This window comes from Haematobia irritans, chromosome 5 (assembly GCF_050003625.1).
Source record: "Haematobia irritans isolate KBUSLIRL chromosome 5, ASM5000362v1, whole genome shotgun sequence".
Classification (NCBI taxonomy): Eukaryota; Metazoa; Arthropoda; class Insecta; order Diptera; family Muscidae; genus Haematobia; species Haematobia irritans.
The window spans coordinates 147653474-147668162 of NC_134401.1; the positions used below are offsets into that span (position 1 = coordinate 147653474).

The 14689-nt window shown below is 30.4% G+C and overlaps 1 protein-coding gene across 1 annotated transcript in view; it reads right to left on the reverse strand.

The window, feature by feature from the left end:
• The window catches only part of Shrm (shroom), a 338013-nt gene that overhangs the window by 151186 nt on the left and 172138 nt on the right, over positions 1 to 14689 (reverse strand). Inside the window, exons 4-5 of the mRNA XM_075312930.1 lie at positions 13910 to 14190; positions 11230 to 13819 (exon numbers count right to left, since the gene is read on the reverse strand). Coding sequence (XP_075169045.1) covers positions 11230 to 13819; positions 13910 to 14190 — 2871 coding nt within the window. The remainder of the gene's footprint in view (positions 1 to 11229; positions 13820 to 13909; positions 14191 to 14689) is intronic.

Genomic DNA, 14689 nt, shown 5'->3' on the forward strand with positions numbered 1-14689 from the left:
AAATTTTGACAAAAATTTTCTATAGAAATAAAATTGTGACAAATTTTTATACAGAAGTAAAATTTTCTATAGAAAAAAAATTTTGACAAAATTTTCTATAGAAATAAAATTTTGACAAAATTTTCTATAGAAATAAAATTTTGACAAAATATTCTATAGAAATAACATTGTGACAACATTTTCTATAGAAATAAAATTGGGACAAAATTTTATACAGAAGTAAAATTGTGACAAATTTTTCTATAGAAATAAAAATTGTCTATAAATTCTATACAAATAAAATGTTTGGCAAAATTTCCTTTCATACATTTGTCGAAGCTGCAATTGAACCAAGCCTTTCACAATAAAATCTAGTATTAAATTAAAAATACCCACTGTGCAAAAATTAAATCACAGTTATACGATACAATAACATTGTCCCTAAACAGTCACAAATTTTTTTTTGTTTAATCTAAACAAACAAGAAAAAATATATATTTCAATGTATATGTGTGAGTATGCATTGGTTATTCTTCGATTTCAGTGTTTCGCTATTTTTGCTTTTTATTTTTGGGGGCAAAAAAGTGCATTCGAGTGTTAACAATTAGAAGTGGCAACACTTTGACCCACGTGTCTGTATGCGCATGAGCACCCACCAAACAACCAACCGTCTAAGTATGGCAATTTTTCTGCTTGGTCGCTTCGGCTGTTACATACCAGAGCCAAGAAAATCTAAAGTAAACTAAACCACCATTGGAGTTTGGATCTGAAACAGTCAGCAGCAAGCTGAGTATATTGGCTGATGTGCATTTTTATATCGTGGTTTACCCCAAAAAAGGTTCGACTCGCCTAAAATTTGGCCTTACATGGCCTGGTTGAACACACGTTGTTGAGAGTAACACATAATCCAACCCCTTCCTTGCAAGGGGTCTTTCTTGGTTTTTTTGTTTGGATAGATAGATCCAAATTTTTCACCTAATTCAATTGGCAACAGTGAATTGAATGGCAAACATAGGGATGCCATTTAGGTGATTTGGAATCCTTATATAAAATGGGAATTTTTTAAAAAATGATTTGCACGACTTGAGAATTGGATGTCCATAGTTTTCTTCCATGAAAACTTTCTAGAACTAGAAAATTCAGCATTTCGAAATCTATTTCTCATGATGATGTAAATTTAAATCCATCCTTTTTAATTTTTGGTACTTGGTATTTGAAGCCCACAATTTAGCAATATGACATCCCTATTTTGTAATTATTGTCAAAATCGTGCACACTTTCGAGATTTATTTCTACTGGCGATAGTTGGAGGTTTCGAAAATGTGACAAGTTTTGCCTGTGTGTCAGTCTGGTTATCGGTGTGTATGTTGGGTTTATTTTTTTAGGCGGTTTTTTCCTCTAGCTTCCATGGACTTTTCAACTCTTCCCTGACCTCAAAACCATTCCTTCTTTATGGATATATAAAACTTTACAAACTGGCAAATAGTAAATGAATGATGCTCAAAGGGGTTTAAGGATGTTGTAACAATAATTAAGGGAATTCTATACAAGCACTCTGGGATTATTGTAAAAAAAAATCCCTGGGATTTACAAGAATCTGATTTCTATAGGAAATTTTATCAAAATTTACTTTCAATAGAAAATTTTGTCAAAATTTGATGTCCGTAGGAAATTTTATTGAAATATTATTTCTGCACGATATTTTATCAAAAATTTCAATTCGATAGGAAATTTTATCAAAATTTCATTTCCATGGGAAATTTTATTAAAATTTTATTTTTGCAGGATTTTTTATCAAAAATTTCAATTCGATAGGAAAATTTCTCAAAATTTCATTTCTATGGGAAATTCTGTCAAAATTTCATTTCTTGGGAAATTCTGTCAAATTTTTATTTCTGTAAAAAATGGTGTCAAAATTTCATTTCTATAGAAACTTTTGTCAAAATTTCATTTCTTTGGAAAATTTTGTCAAAATTTCATTTCCATAGGAAATGTGACCAAAATTTTATTGCTAATGGAATTTTTTGACAATATTTCATTTCAATCAGAATTTTTATTGACGTTTCATTTCTATACCGATTTTGACAAAATTTCAGTTCTCCAAATTTCATTTCTACAGGAAATTTTATGAAAATTTAATTTCTAACGAAATTTTATCAAAATTTCATTTTTATCGGAAATTTTATCAAAATTTAGTTTCTTTAAGAAATTGTATTAAAATTTAATTTATTTGGGAATTTGTATTAAAAATTAATTTCTTTAGGAAATTTTGCCAAAATTTCATTTCCAATGAAAATTGTGTCACAATTTCATTTCTATAGAAATTTTTCTTAAAATTTAATTTCTATAGGAATTTTTCTAAAAAATTTTATTTCTATAGAAAATTTTATCATTTATTTCTATGGGAAATTTTGTCAAAATTTATTTTCTATAGGAAATTCTGTCAAAACTTCATTTCGAAAGGAAATTTTATCAAAATTTCTTTTCTATAGGAAATTTTATCAAAATTTCTTTTCTATAGGAAATTTTGTCAAAATTTCATTTCTATAGGAATTTTTTGTCAAAATTTATTTTCTTTTGTCACAATTTCATTTCTATAAAAAACAAAAATCAAAATTTCATCTCTTTAGGAAATATTGTCGAAATTTCGTTTCTATAGAAAATTTTCTCAAAATTTTATTTCTATAGAATATTTCGTCAAAATTTTATTTCTATAGAATATTTCGTCAAAATTTTATTTCTATAGAATATTTTGTCAAAATTTTATTCCTCTAGGAAATTTTGTCAAAAATTCATTTCTATAGGAAATTTTGTCAAAATTACATTTCTATAGGAAATATTGTCAAAATGTCATTTATATAGGAAATATTGTCAAAATGTCATTTATATAGGAAATTTTGCCACAATTTCACATAGAAAAATCTCGCAAAATTTAACATCTATAGGAAATTTTCCGAAAATTTCATTTCAATTAGAAATTTTCTAAAAATTCCATTTTTGTGGGAATTTTGTTCAAAATTTTATTTGTATAGGAAATTTTGCCAACATTTAATTTCTTTAGGAAATTTTGGCAAAATTTCATATGTATAGGAAATTTTCTCAAAATTTCATTTCAATTAGAAATTTTATAAAATTTCCATTTTTGTGGGAATTTTTTTTCAAAATTTTATTTGTATAGGAAATTTTGCCAACATTTCATTCTATACGAAATTTTGGCAAAATTTCCTTGGTATAGGAAATTTTGCCCAAATCTCATTTGTGTAGGAAATTTTGTCAAATTTTAACTTCTATAGGAAATTATGTCAAAATTTCATTTTTATATAGGAAATTTTGTCAACATTTTATTTCTATAGCAAATTTTGTCAGAATTTAATTTTATAGAAAATTTTGTCAAAATTTCATTTCTATTAGAAATTCTACCAAAATTTTATTTCGAAAGAAATTTTATTAAAATTTCATTTTTATAGGAATTTTTTCACAATTTTATTTCTTTAGGAATTATATCAAAATTTTATTTCACGCTCAAAATAAACCCAGCCAACTACACTAAAATCGATGATTTGACAGTGGCATAGGAAAAGAGATATGTTTGTTTCGAAATTATTTCGACATAAGCCGTCTATCATACAAAACCTTTTTTTCGGAAGGTTCAAGTGTGGTTCATTGTTGGGTTTAATGAACTGCCTGAATTTATTCTGATAATTGGTTGATAGTTTTGCTGCAAGTAGAGGATGCTGATGAGGAATGTGGTAATTCCGAAACGTGAGTCCATCCAACCATCTTGCAGTCTATAGGGCTTTGCCCAAAAAAATATGACAAACATTCTTTTCCTCTGTTAGTTAAGCTACACTTGTAGTTTAGTCAATGTATGGTTTTAAGCTGAAATAAAAAAACAACAATGCTTAAAGAACAAAACTAACAATAAAAAAACAAAGCGAATGGAAAAATTTTATTCCTATAGAAAATTTTATTGAAATTTTATATCTATAGGAAATTTTATCAACATTTTATTTCTATAGGAAATTTTGTCAAAAGTTCACTTCTATTGGAAATTTTGGCAAAATTTAATTTCTATAGAAAATTTTGTCAAAATTTCAGTTGTATAGAATATTTTGACAAAATTTTGTTTCTATATGAAATTTAATCAAAATTTCATTTCTATTGGAAATTTTGCCAAAATTTCATTTCTATTGGAAATTCGATCAAAATTTCATTTCTATGGGAAATTTTGTCAAAATTTCTTTTCTACAGAAAATTTTCCCGAAATTTCATTTTTTTTGTCAAAATTTCTTTATATAGGAAATTTTGTAAAATTTATTTTTTATAGAACCTTTTTTGTCAAAATTTCATTTCTATAGGAAATTTTCTCCATATTTTAGTTCTATAGGAAATTTACTCTAAATTTCATTTCTATAAGAAATTTTGTAAAAATTTCACTTCTATAGGAAATTTTGTCAAAATTTGTTTTTTTCTATTCTATTCTATTCAGTTCTCCAAATTTCATTTCTACAGGAATTTTTATAAAAATTTCATTTCAAAAGAAATTTTGTCAAAATTTCATTTCTACATGAAATTTTGTCAAAATTTCATTTCTACATGAAATTTTGTCAAAAATTTCATTTCTACATGAAATTTTGTCAAAAATTTCATTTCTACATGAAATTTTGTCAAAAATTTCATTTCTATAGAAAATTTTGTCAAAATTTCATTTTTAAGGAAAATACTGTCAAAATTTCATTTCTTTGGGAAATACTGCCAAATTTGATTTCTATAGGAATTTTTATCAAAATTTGATTTCTGTGGAAAATTTTTTCAAAATTTCCGTCCTATAGAAAATTTTGTCAAAATTTAATTTCTATTGGAAATTTTGCCAAAATTTCATTTCTATAGAAAATTTTGTCAAAATTTTATTTCTATAGGAAATGTAATCAAAATTTTATTTCTATAGGAAATTTTATCAAAATTTAATTTCAAAACTATTATAACTTTTCTATAAATTCGAAAATGTAGGATTGTTCCCTTTAACAATGACTTTCCTTCTCTATTGCCATCCCTAATTTCCATAGAAGTGGCCTAAGATGTAGGGAAGAAACTCCAATTTCGGCGGGTGATGAAAATTAACTTGAATGTCTTTCGAGTAGAGTTGTGCGAGTTGCATCATAAATCGTGCCATAAAGGTCGTTTGCGGGTGTCACTTTGGCAATTTTCTTATATTACATGCAAAAAATCAGCAGCATGTTTGTTAATAAGACGACAAAAGTACCAAACAATATCACCACGAATAGCAGTTTGCCTAGCGACAACTTTGAGTTGGCTCACAAAAAATAACCGTCACTTGGATTAGACCCCAAAAAGTAAATGAAATGAAAAAGTATCGTTTCTTTTTTTTAATGGATAATTCTATGGTTGTGACCATTTCGATTTATATTGAAAGTCTGACTTGTTGCTATTGACAATACGTGTTTAGAAATGTGTCGAAAATGGAATTTTTAATGTGTCCTTTAACCTAAAAATCGAGTGGAATTTGAAACTAAAGCATAGTAAGAAGTTAAAGCGGTTTTAGTCTTAAGTCAATTTGAAACGAAATGTTTTTAACATTAGAGGAGTGTATGTAATTAACAGAATGTAAATTCTATAAGAGAGAACAACACATGAGAGAGAGAACATAGTATATTCGACTCATGAAAATATGTGTGGTTTCTGGATTTTGCTGGAAGGTAATTTTGTAAGAGAGGAATATAGTCACAAGAGAGTACCTTTTCATCGAGAGAGAATTTTGTGAAAAAAACAGACACAGGGAAAAGCTAGACATTTGTCATCAATTTATTTAATTTTTAATTAAACAAAACTAAATTAAATTAAATGTATATAGAAATATTACAATTGCATAACAAGGAACTACATCCTCAACCTTTCCCTTTCCCTTTCATTTTTGTTATGCATATCACCACATCTCCCTTCTCCATGAAATTTTCCACCTATCGATCAATCCTATCCAATGTAATTTATTTTCCTTTTCCATAAGTAAAATTGGTCAAAAAGCGAAATTAAACATAAGCAAGCCGCTTTGCAAAGCATTTTCGATTACATTCTCCCGGTATTGAGGCTACATAACTGCAACAAAAGATCAATTAAGTGGGAGTGGACGACCAGTCACTATACATCAACATTGACAACAATGACAACTTGGCAAAGCGACAGCCGGTCTCAAACGGAGATACTAAGATTGGCAGGAGACGGACAGACGGAATTTTTCATTTCATTTTTAGTTGATTCATGTTTAGGAGTAAATGTATTACCTCGATCCAAGTACAAACTATGACAACCTATATCTTCTATGTTGGGGCACATGGTAGTCACATACACACACACACACACAAAAAGTGCCCAGTGTTTGTCAACTGCCAAACTGAAATGCCATGTTGCCTATTAGGATGATGATGAAATATCACCAGGCATATCATATTTCGGAATGGCACAAAAATGCTAATAACTTTATTATGTCTCCGGGTAGCTGTTAGTTTGATATAGGAATGCCTAACGCGGGTGAAGTAGGGGTTAATTTAGAGTTTATTGTATAGTGGATTATTTTTCCAAATTTCATTTTAATACGAAATTTTGTAAAAAATTCATTTCTATAGGAATTTTTGTCAAAATTTTATTTCTATAAGAAAATTTGTCAAAATTCCATTTCTATAGGAAATTTTGTCGAAAGTTCATTTATATAGAACATTTTGTAGATTTTTTCTATATTAAATTTTGTCAAATTTCATTTCTGTAGGATTTTTTTTTCAAATTTCATTTCGATAAAAAAATTTGTTTGTAAAGAACTGAAATTAATTTTTTTTAAAATTTTTTTCTACAGTAGATTCTGCCAAAATGTAATTTCTATGGCAATTTTGCTCAATTTTTTCCAAAATTTTATTTCTGTAGGAAGTTGTTCTCCAAATTTTATTTCTATAGAAAATTTTGTCTATATTTCAATTCTATAGAAAATTTTGTCTACATTTTACATTCTGTCAAAATTTTATTTCTATATAGGAAATTAAAATATTATTTCTATATAGAAAATTTTGTTAAAATTTTATTTCTAGAGAAAATTTTTTAAAAATTTTATTTTTGAAACAAATAGAAAATTTTGTCAAAATTTTATTTCTATAGAAAATTCTGTCAATTTTTTTTCTATAGAAATTTTTTTGTCTAAATGTTATTTCTATAGAAAATTCTGTCAAAATTTTATTTCTATAGAAAATTTTGTCAAAATATTTCTATAGAAAATTTTGCCAATTTTTTGTTTCTATCGAAAATTTTGTTAAAATTTTATTTCTATAGAAACTTTTGTCAATTTTTTTCTGTTGAACATTTTGTCAAAATTTTATTTTGATTTTTTTAATTTTGCAAAAATTTTATTTCTAGAGAAAATTCTGTTAAAATTTTATTTCTATAGCAAATTTTGTCAAAATTTTATTTCTAGAGAAAATTTTTATTTCGATAGAAAATTCTGTCAAAATTTTATTTCTATAGATAATTTTGTCAACATTTTTATACCCTTCACCACTACTGTGGTACAGGGTATAATAGTTTGTGCATTTGTATGTAACGCCAAGAAGGAGTAATCATAGACCAACCTTTTAGTATACGGATCGGCTTAGAATTAAATTCTGAGTCGATTTAGCGATGTCCGTCTATCTGTCTGTCCGTCTGTCTGTCTGTCTGTTGATGTATTTTTGTGTGCAAAGTACAGCTCGCAGTTTTAGTCCGATTGTCCTAAAATTTGGTAAAGGGTCCTGTTTCGGCTCAAAACGATCCCTATTGATTTTGGAAAAAATCGGTTCAGATTTAGATATAGCTGCCATATATATTTTTCATCGATCTGGTCATTGGCGTGTATATCAACCGATCTTCCTCAAATTCCGTACATCCGAATATTTTATGAATCTCGAAAAACTTGCAAAATATCAGCAAAATCGGTTCAGATTTAGATATAGCTCCCATATATAGCTTTCGCCCGATTTACACTCATTTGCCCACAGAGGCCAATTTTTTGCTCCGATGTAGTTGAAATTTTGCATAGGGAGTAAAATTTGCGTTGTAACTATGCGTGCCAAATTTGCTTGAAATCGGTTCAGATTTGGATATATCTCCTATATAAAGCTTTCGTCCGATTTACACTCATATGACCACAGAGCCCAATTTTTAACTCCGATTTAGTTGAAATTTTGCACAGGGAGTAGAATTAACATTGTAGCTATGCGTGCCAAATTTGGTTGAAATCGGTTCAGATTTAGATATAGCTCCCATATATATGTTTTTCTGATTTCGACAATAATGGTCAAAATACCAACATTTTCCTTGTAAAATCGGCACTGCTTAGTCGAAAAGTTGTAAAAATGACTCTAATTTTCCTAAACTTCTAATACATATATATCGAGCGATAAATCATAAATAAACTTTTCGAAGTTTCCTTAAAATTGCTTCAGATTTAAACGTTTCCCATATTTTTTTACTAACATTGTGTTCCACCCTAGTGCATTAGCCGACTTAAATTTTGAGTCTATAGATTTTGTAGAAGTCTATCAAATTCTTCCAGATCGATGTATGTATTTGGGACAAACCTTTATATATAGCCCCCAACACATTTGACGGATGTGATATGGTATCGAAAATTTAGATCTACAAAGTGGTGCAGGGTATAATATAGTCGGCCCCGCCCGACTTTAGACTTTCCTTAGTGGTGTTCTATAGAAAAATTTCTCGAAATGTTATTTCTATAGAAAATTCTGTCAAAATTTTATTTCTATAGAAAATTTTGTCAAAATATTATTTCTATAGAAAACTTTGTCAATTTTTTTTTCTATTGAAAATTTTGTTAAAATTTTATTTCTATAGAAAATTTTGTCAAAATTTTATTTCTATGAAAAATTTTGTCAAAATTTTACGGCTATAGAAAATTTTGTCAAATTTGTATTTTTGTACAAAATTTTGTCAAAATTGTATTTCTATAGAAAATTTTGTCAAAATTGTATTTCTATAGAAAATTTTGTCAAAATTTTATTTCTTCAAAAATATTTTTGAGTGTTTTTGACCTATTTATGTTTATTCTGATTATTAATTTTGTTCGGCTTGAGGTCATAGAAACAATCGATTATTGATTTGTTTTAATATTTATTTCCAATATTTCGGTTAGTGCCACTAACCATCTTCTGGGATTTTGTATGTGAGTTCGTGTGATGCTGTTCGTTCTGCAAGTGTACGGTGACTTGCAGAATTTCTATAAAACATTTTGTCAGAATGTAATTTCTATAGAAAATTTTGTCAAAATTTTATTTCCGTTGAAAATTTTGTAAAAAGTTTATTTTTATAGAAAATTTTGTCAAAATTTTATTTCTATAGAAAACTTTGTCATAATTCTATTTCTATACAAAATTTTGTCAAAAGTTTATTTCTACAGAAAATAAACTTTTGACAAAAAAAAAAAATTTTGTCGAAATTTAATTTCTATAGAAAATTTTGTCAAAATTTTATTTCTATAGAAAATTTTGTCAAAATTTTATTTCTATAGGAAAATTCTGTCGAAATTTTATTGCTATAGAAAATTTTGTCAAAATATTATTTCTATAGAAAACTTTGTCAATTTTTTGTTTCTATTGAAAATTTTGTTAAAATTTTATTTCTATAGAAAATTTTGTCAACATTTTTTTTCTATAGAACATTTTGTCAAAATTTTATTTCTATAGAAAATGTTGTCAAAATATTATTTCTATAGAAAACTTTGTCAATTTTTTGTTTCTATTGAAAATTTTGTTAAAATTTTATTTCTATAGAAAATTTTGTCAAAATTTTATTTCTATAGAAAATTTTGTCAAAATTTTATTTCTATAGACAATTTTTTCAAAATTTTATTTCTATAGAAAATTTTGTCAAAATATTTTTTCTGTTGAAAATTTTGTCAAAATTTTATTTCTATACAAAATTTTGTCAAAATTTTATTTCTATAGAAAATATTGTCAAAATTTTAGTTCTTTAGAAAATTTTGTCAAAAGTTTATTTCTATAGAAAATTTTGTCAAAATTTCATTTCTATAGAAAATTTTGTCAAAATTTTATTTCTATAGGAACTTTTGTCGAAATTTAATCAAAATTTAATTTCTATAAGAAATTTTGTAAAATTTAGTTAGTTTTCCAATTCTGCAGGAAATTTTGTCAACATTTTATTTCAATATGAGCATTTTTTTACTATAAGAATTTTTTAAATTTAATTTCTGTAGGAAATTTTGTCAAAAATTTATTTCTGTAGAAAATTCGGTCGATTTTTTCTACAGCAAATTTTGTCAAATTTCATTTCTGTTGGAAATTTTTCTCCATATTGTATTCCGATAAAAAAACTGTTTGTAGAAAAATTAAATTTCATTTTTTTTTAAATTTTTTTCTACAGTAGATTTTGACAAAATGTAATTTCTTTCGAAAATTGTCCCCAATTTTCCCAAAATGTAATTTCTGTAGGAACTTGTTCTCCATATTTTATTTCTATAGAAAAATTTTTCAAAATTTTATTTCTATAGAAAATTTTGTCAAAGTTTTTTTCTATTGAAAATTTTGTCAAAACTTTATTTCTATAGAAAATTTTGTTAAAATTTTATTTCTAGAGAAAATTTTGTCAAAATTTTACTTCTATAGAAAATTTTGTCAAAATATTATTTCTATAGAAATTTTTGTCAAAATTTTATTTCTATTGAACATTTTGTCAAAATGTTATTTCTATAGAAACTTTTGTCAAAATTTTATTTCTAGAGAAAATTTCTTCAAAATTTTATTTCTATAGAAAATTTGGTCAAAATATTATTTCTATAGAAAATTTTGTCATAATTTTATTTCTATAGAAAATTTTGTCAAAATTTTATTTCTATAGAAAATTTTGTCAAAATTTTATTTCTATAGAAAATTTTGTCAAAATTTTATTTCTATATAAAATTTTGTCAAAATTTTTTTTCTGTTGCAAATTTTGTCAAAAGTTTATTTCTATACAAAATTTTGTCAAAATTTTATTTCCATATAAAATTTTGTCAAAATTTTATTTCTATAGGAATTTTTTATCAAAATTTCATATCTATAGAAAATTTTGTCACGTTTTTTTTCTACAACGACATCCCTATTTGTTTGTAGCTTTCATAATTCAAGAATTGGAGAGGAAAAATGATCTTAAATTACCCACAATTAATTAAACATAAAAAATAATTTTTGGTGCACTTACCTTGATTTCGAATTAGCAACATTTGTCACGGCCTGTTGTTGCAGCGACATTTGTGGTGGTTGCGATAAAGTGACTGGTGTCGATGGCGATATTGCTGTTGGGGCAAACCCTTGCTGTTGTGCACTTCCACCATTCGTTGGTGTTATTGGCATTCTTGGCATAAGGGGTGGTGGAGGTGTTGAAGATTTCATGGAAATTCCTATGAGATTATTGTTGTTGGGAGACTGTTGTCGGGCCGTTTGGGGACTGGCAACATTTTCCTGAATGGCTGGTATGCTAGAGGAGACGGCAAGATTGTGGGGTCTCTTACGGGTCGATGATGATATGGTAGTGGCTCTTATTAATTCCGACTGTAGTTTGGTTAGAACTACCGGAGAGGGTCGAGAGACCTGTAATATTTCAACACTTGCCGGTTTGCGGGGTACCAAGGGTGGAGGGCCCTTATTAATGCCCGATTCATTGGATGTGGTACGCTGGAAGAAATTCGCCTTACGGCTGGAGGCTCCAGCGAAACTGTTACGTCTATTTGGAGATGGTGGTTTGATCATTAGATCTGCATTGAATTCACTGCTTGTCTGCCGTTGTAAAATTTCTGGTGGCGGCGGTGGCAAGGGCTCATCGGATAAACTCGGTTCCATTTCCATTCCTGGAGGTGGTGGTGGCAAATCGGGAGAAGGAACTCGTAAGCTGGGATTTTTTGGAGGCCTCTCTGGAACCCAGCCCTCTTGGACCACCATCGGAGCAGAGGTGGGGTTAATCAAAGCCGAGCTATTTGGTGGCAAGTTACCTGGTAGAAAGGCCATCTGTTGAGTACCCAGACCATGGTGCGGGTGGATATGACCATGATAGCTATTGCTCATCATCGGATTATTGGGATGCTGATGGGGATGTAACTGCTGATGGGTCAAAGCAGCAGCATGTTGCAGCAAAACTTTGTCGCGTATACCAGCATATTCGGAAGCGGAAGAAGTGCGACGAGTTGAAGACATTGAAGCGCGGCCTCTGGGTGGTGGTGGCGGAGGAGGCATACCACAGTCATTGAATGAGAATTTTTCTGAATTGGAAATATTTTTAATGGATTGCGATTGAAGTTTCTCCTGCGAAGCCGATAAGAATTGATCCCTTAGTTCGGCATAATCTGACGCAGAAGATGATCTTCGCAGAAGAGTGGGCATCATCGACCTGGACCTGGGTGGAGGAGGCGGTGGTGCTGGTGAAGGGGGTTTATTTACCAAACATGTTAGATTTCTGGAACTAAAAGCATTCTTATCCTCCGATAAGGGTCTTTGGATTGGTGATGTGGGCGAGTTGTAATTGCTGGGTAAGGAGTTCCTGAGTAATACAGTGGCCACGGAGGAGGAGGAGGAGTCTTGTCCACAATTGCTATGCTGGGGTGAAGGAGAGGGTCGGAGTGGTGTCACAGTTTGATGATAAGTTTTTGGGGAATGCTGACTCTCGGAAGATTGTTGTTGTTGCTGCTGCTGCTGCTGTTGCCTTTCAAAATAGGACTGTACGGCATTTTTCTGAAAGGCCTTAAGGGCTGGATTGGACACACGATGCGTCTTATTGGGATCCAAATAGGTATATTTTTGAGGTTGTGTTTGTTGTTGTTGTTGCAGCTGCTGATCAGTGGTTCTTTCAAAGTCATTGATCAATGTGGCCACCGATTGCCAACTGGGTTGAGGATAATTCGATGGGGAGGACATCTTCGTTTGGCTAAGATTTGTTAGACTACCATTTCCTGATGGTGATCCTTGCTGTTGTTGTTGTTGGCCCAAAGTCTTTTGAGGCTTCTGCAGACCCGTACTATATTGAGGCTTAGGATGATGGACAAAATGCGAGGTATTACTATGGACCGGTTCCATGTAGGTGCTAACAGGAAACAGACGATGGTTATTGCGATAAGGTTGCATAGAAAGACCACCTTGACTACTCGACGATTTGATGTCCGAAAGAGAGTCCATGGAAGCCGATACCGATTTATGATTGGCCATGGATAAGGAACTTGTGGTTGTGGTTGTTACTGATGATGAATGGATTAAACGTTGCCCCGGCGAATTGCTCTGTGAAGATCCATCTGGGCTGGGCTGGTTGGTATTGGCAAGTTTGTTGGTCTCATTATTCGTACAACCATTTGCTAAGGGTTTGGCTGCAGGCACTGGAGGCGGATGAGGAGATATGGTTACCACAGCTTCACTATTGGATATTGTCACAGAAATATTGGTTTGCGAGGAAGTCTTCTCATTACCCAGCGCCGATTTTGCGCCAAGATCCATGGCTGCCACTTGCATATGATTATGATGATGTCTATACATGGAATGGGAGGTTTGATGTATGGGTGGATAGCTGGGACTGTGGCGATGATTGGGTACCAAAGACTGTTGTGAGGCTGATGACATACTGGCATGGGTATTTGGGATGGAACTTGAGCTAATGGCAGGACTATGTTGCTGGGAATGAGAGGAACGTGTTTGGGAATGATGTTGTTGTTGAGAGTCCACTGGGTCATTGGCCACTAGAACACTTTCACTTTGATGTCTTTTGGGGGTTAGAACGCGGGAACTATGCACTATCAATTGCGAGGTGGAAACTGTAAAGAGCGAGCGAGAGGGAGAGAGAAACAGAATTAATTTTTTTCGGTTTAGGGTTAATGGTTGGGGTTGGGGTGGTGGCATCTTACCCGATTCCGATATTGCTGAGAAACCAGTGGCATGGCTTACTTCCGATACATCACTCATGGAGCCCAACCATTTTAGAGTCTCTGTGGAGGAAGTACTTTCGGAGCTATTATTGTGTTGCTGTTGCGTGATACTTGAGACACTTAATTCGCTTAAGTCTCGATCCCGTGACATCAGCGATGTTGGCGATGCAGCCACCGATGTGGAAGCCAAAGATGACAGATCGTTTTGTGACCAATTATGTGATGCTTGACGTGATAGCAGTTCACTTTCCTGACGTAATCTAAAAACGAAAATTGAAAGAAGAAGATGCCAGAGATTAATATTTCGTATACAAAGGAATGAACCTGAAGAGGAAAGTCAACTTCTTAATTTGACATGTTTTCACAACCATCTCAAAAAAAAAAAAACACAACAAAATTATGAAAGCGGAACTTTTATTGTTTGCTTAGATCTAAACGCAATTCAAATGAATTTCCCTCTCACTCCTGAAAAAAATACAATTTTTTGTTGAGTCGGTTGCACTCCCATCTGACTGAAGTGAAGTACATTTGAGTGGCATATTTCAGTTGAATGTTGAAGCCGAGTGTGGAGTGTGGCCAGTCTAAATTGAATTATTTCTTGATTGTTTTCTAGCCAAAGGCAAACTCTAAACAGCAAGACCGGCTATGTCAAACAAAAGCTCTAAAATACAACGAAAAAAAAAAATATTTTAAAGGAATGTGGTAATTCTGAAATGTGCGTCCATCCGACCATCTTGCAGTCTATAGGGATTTGTCCAA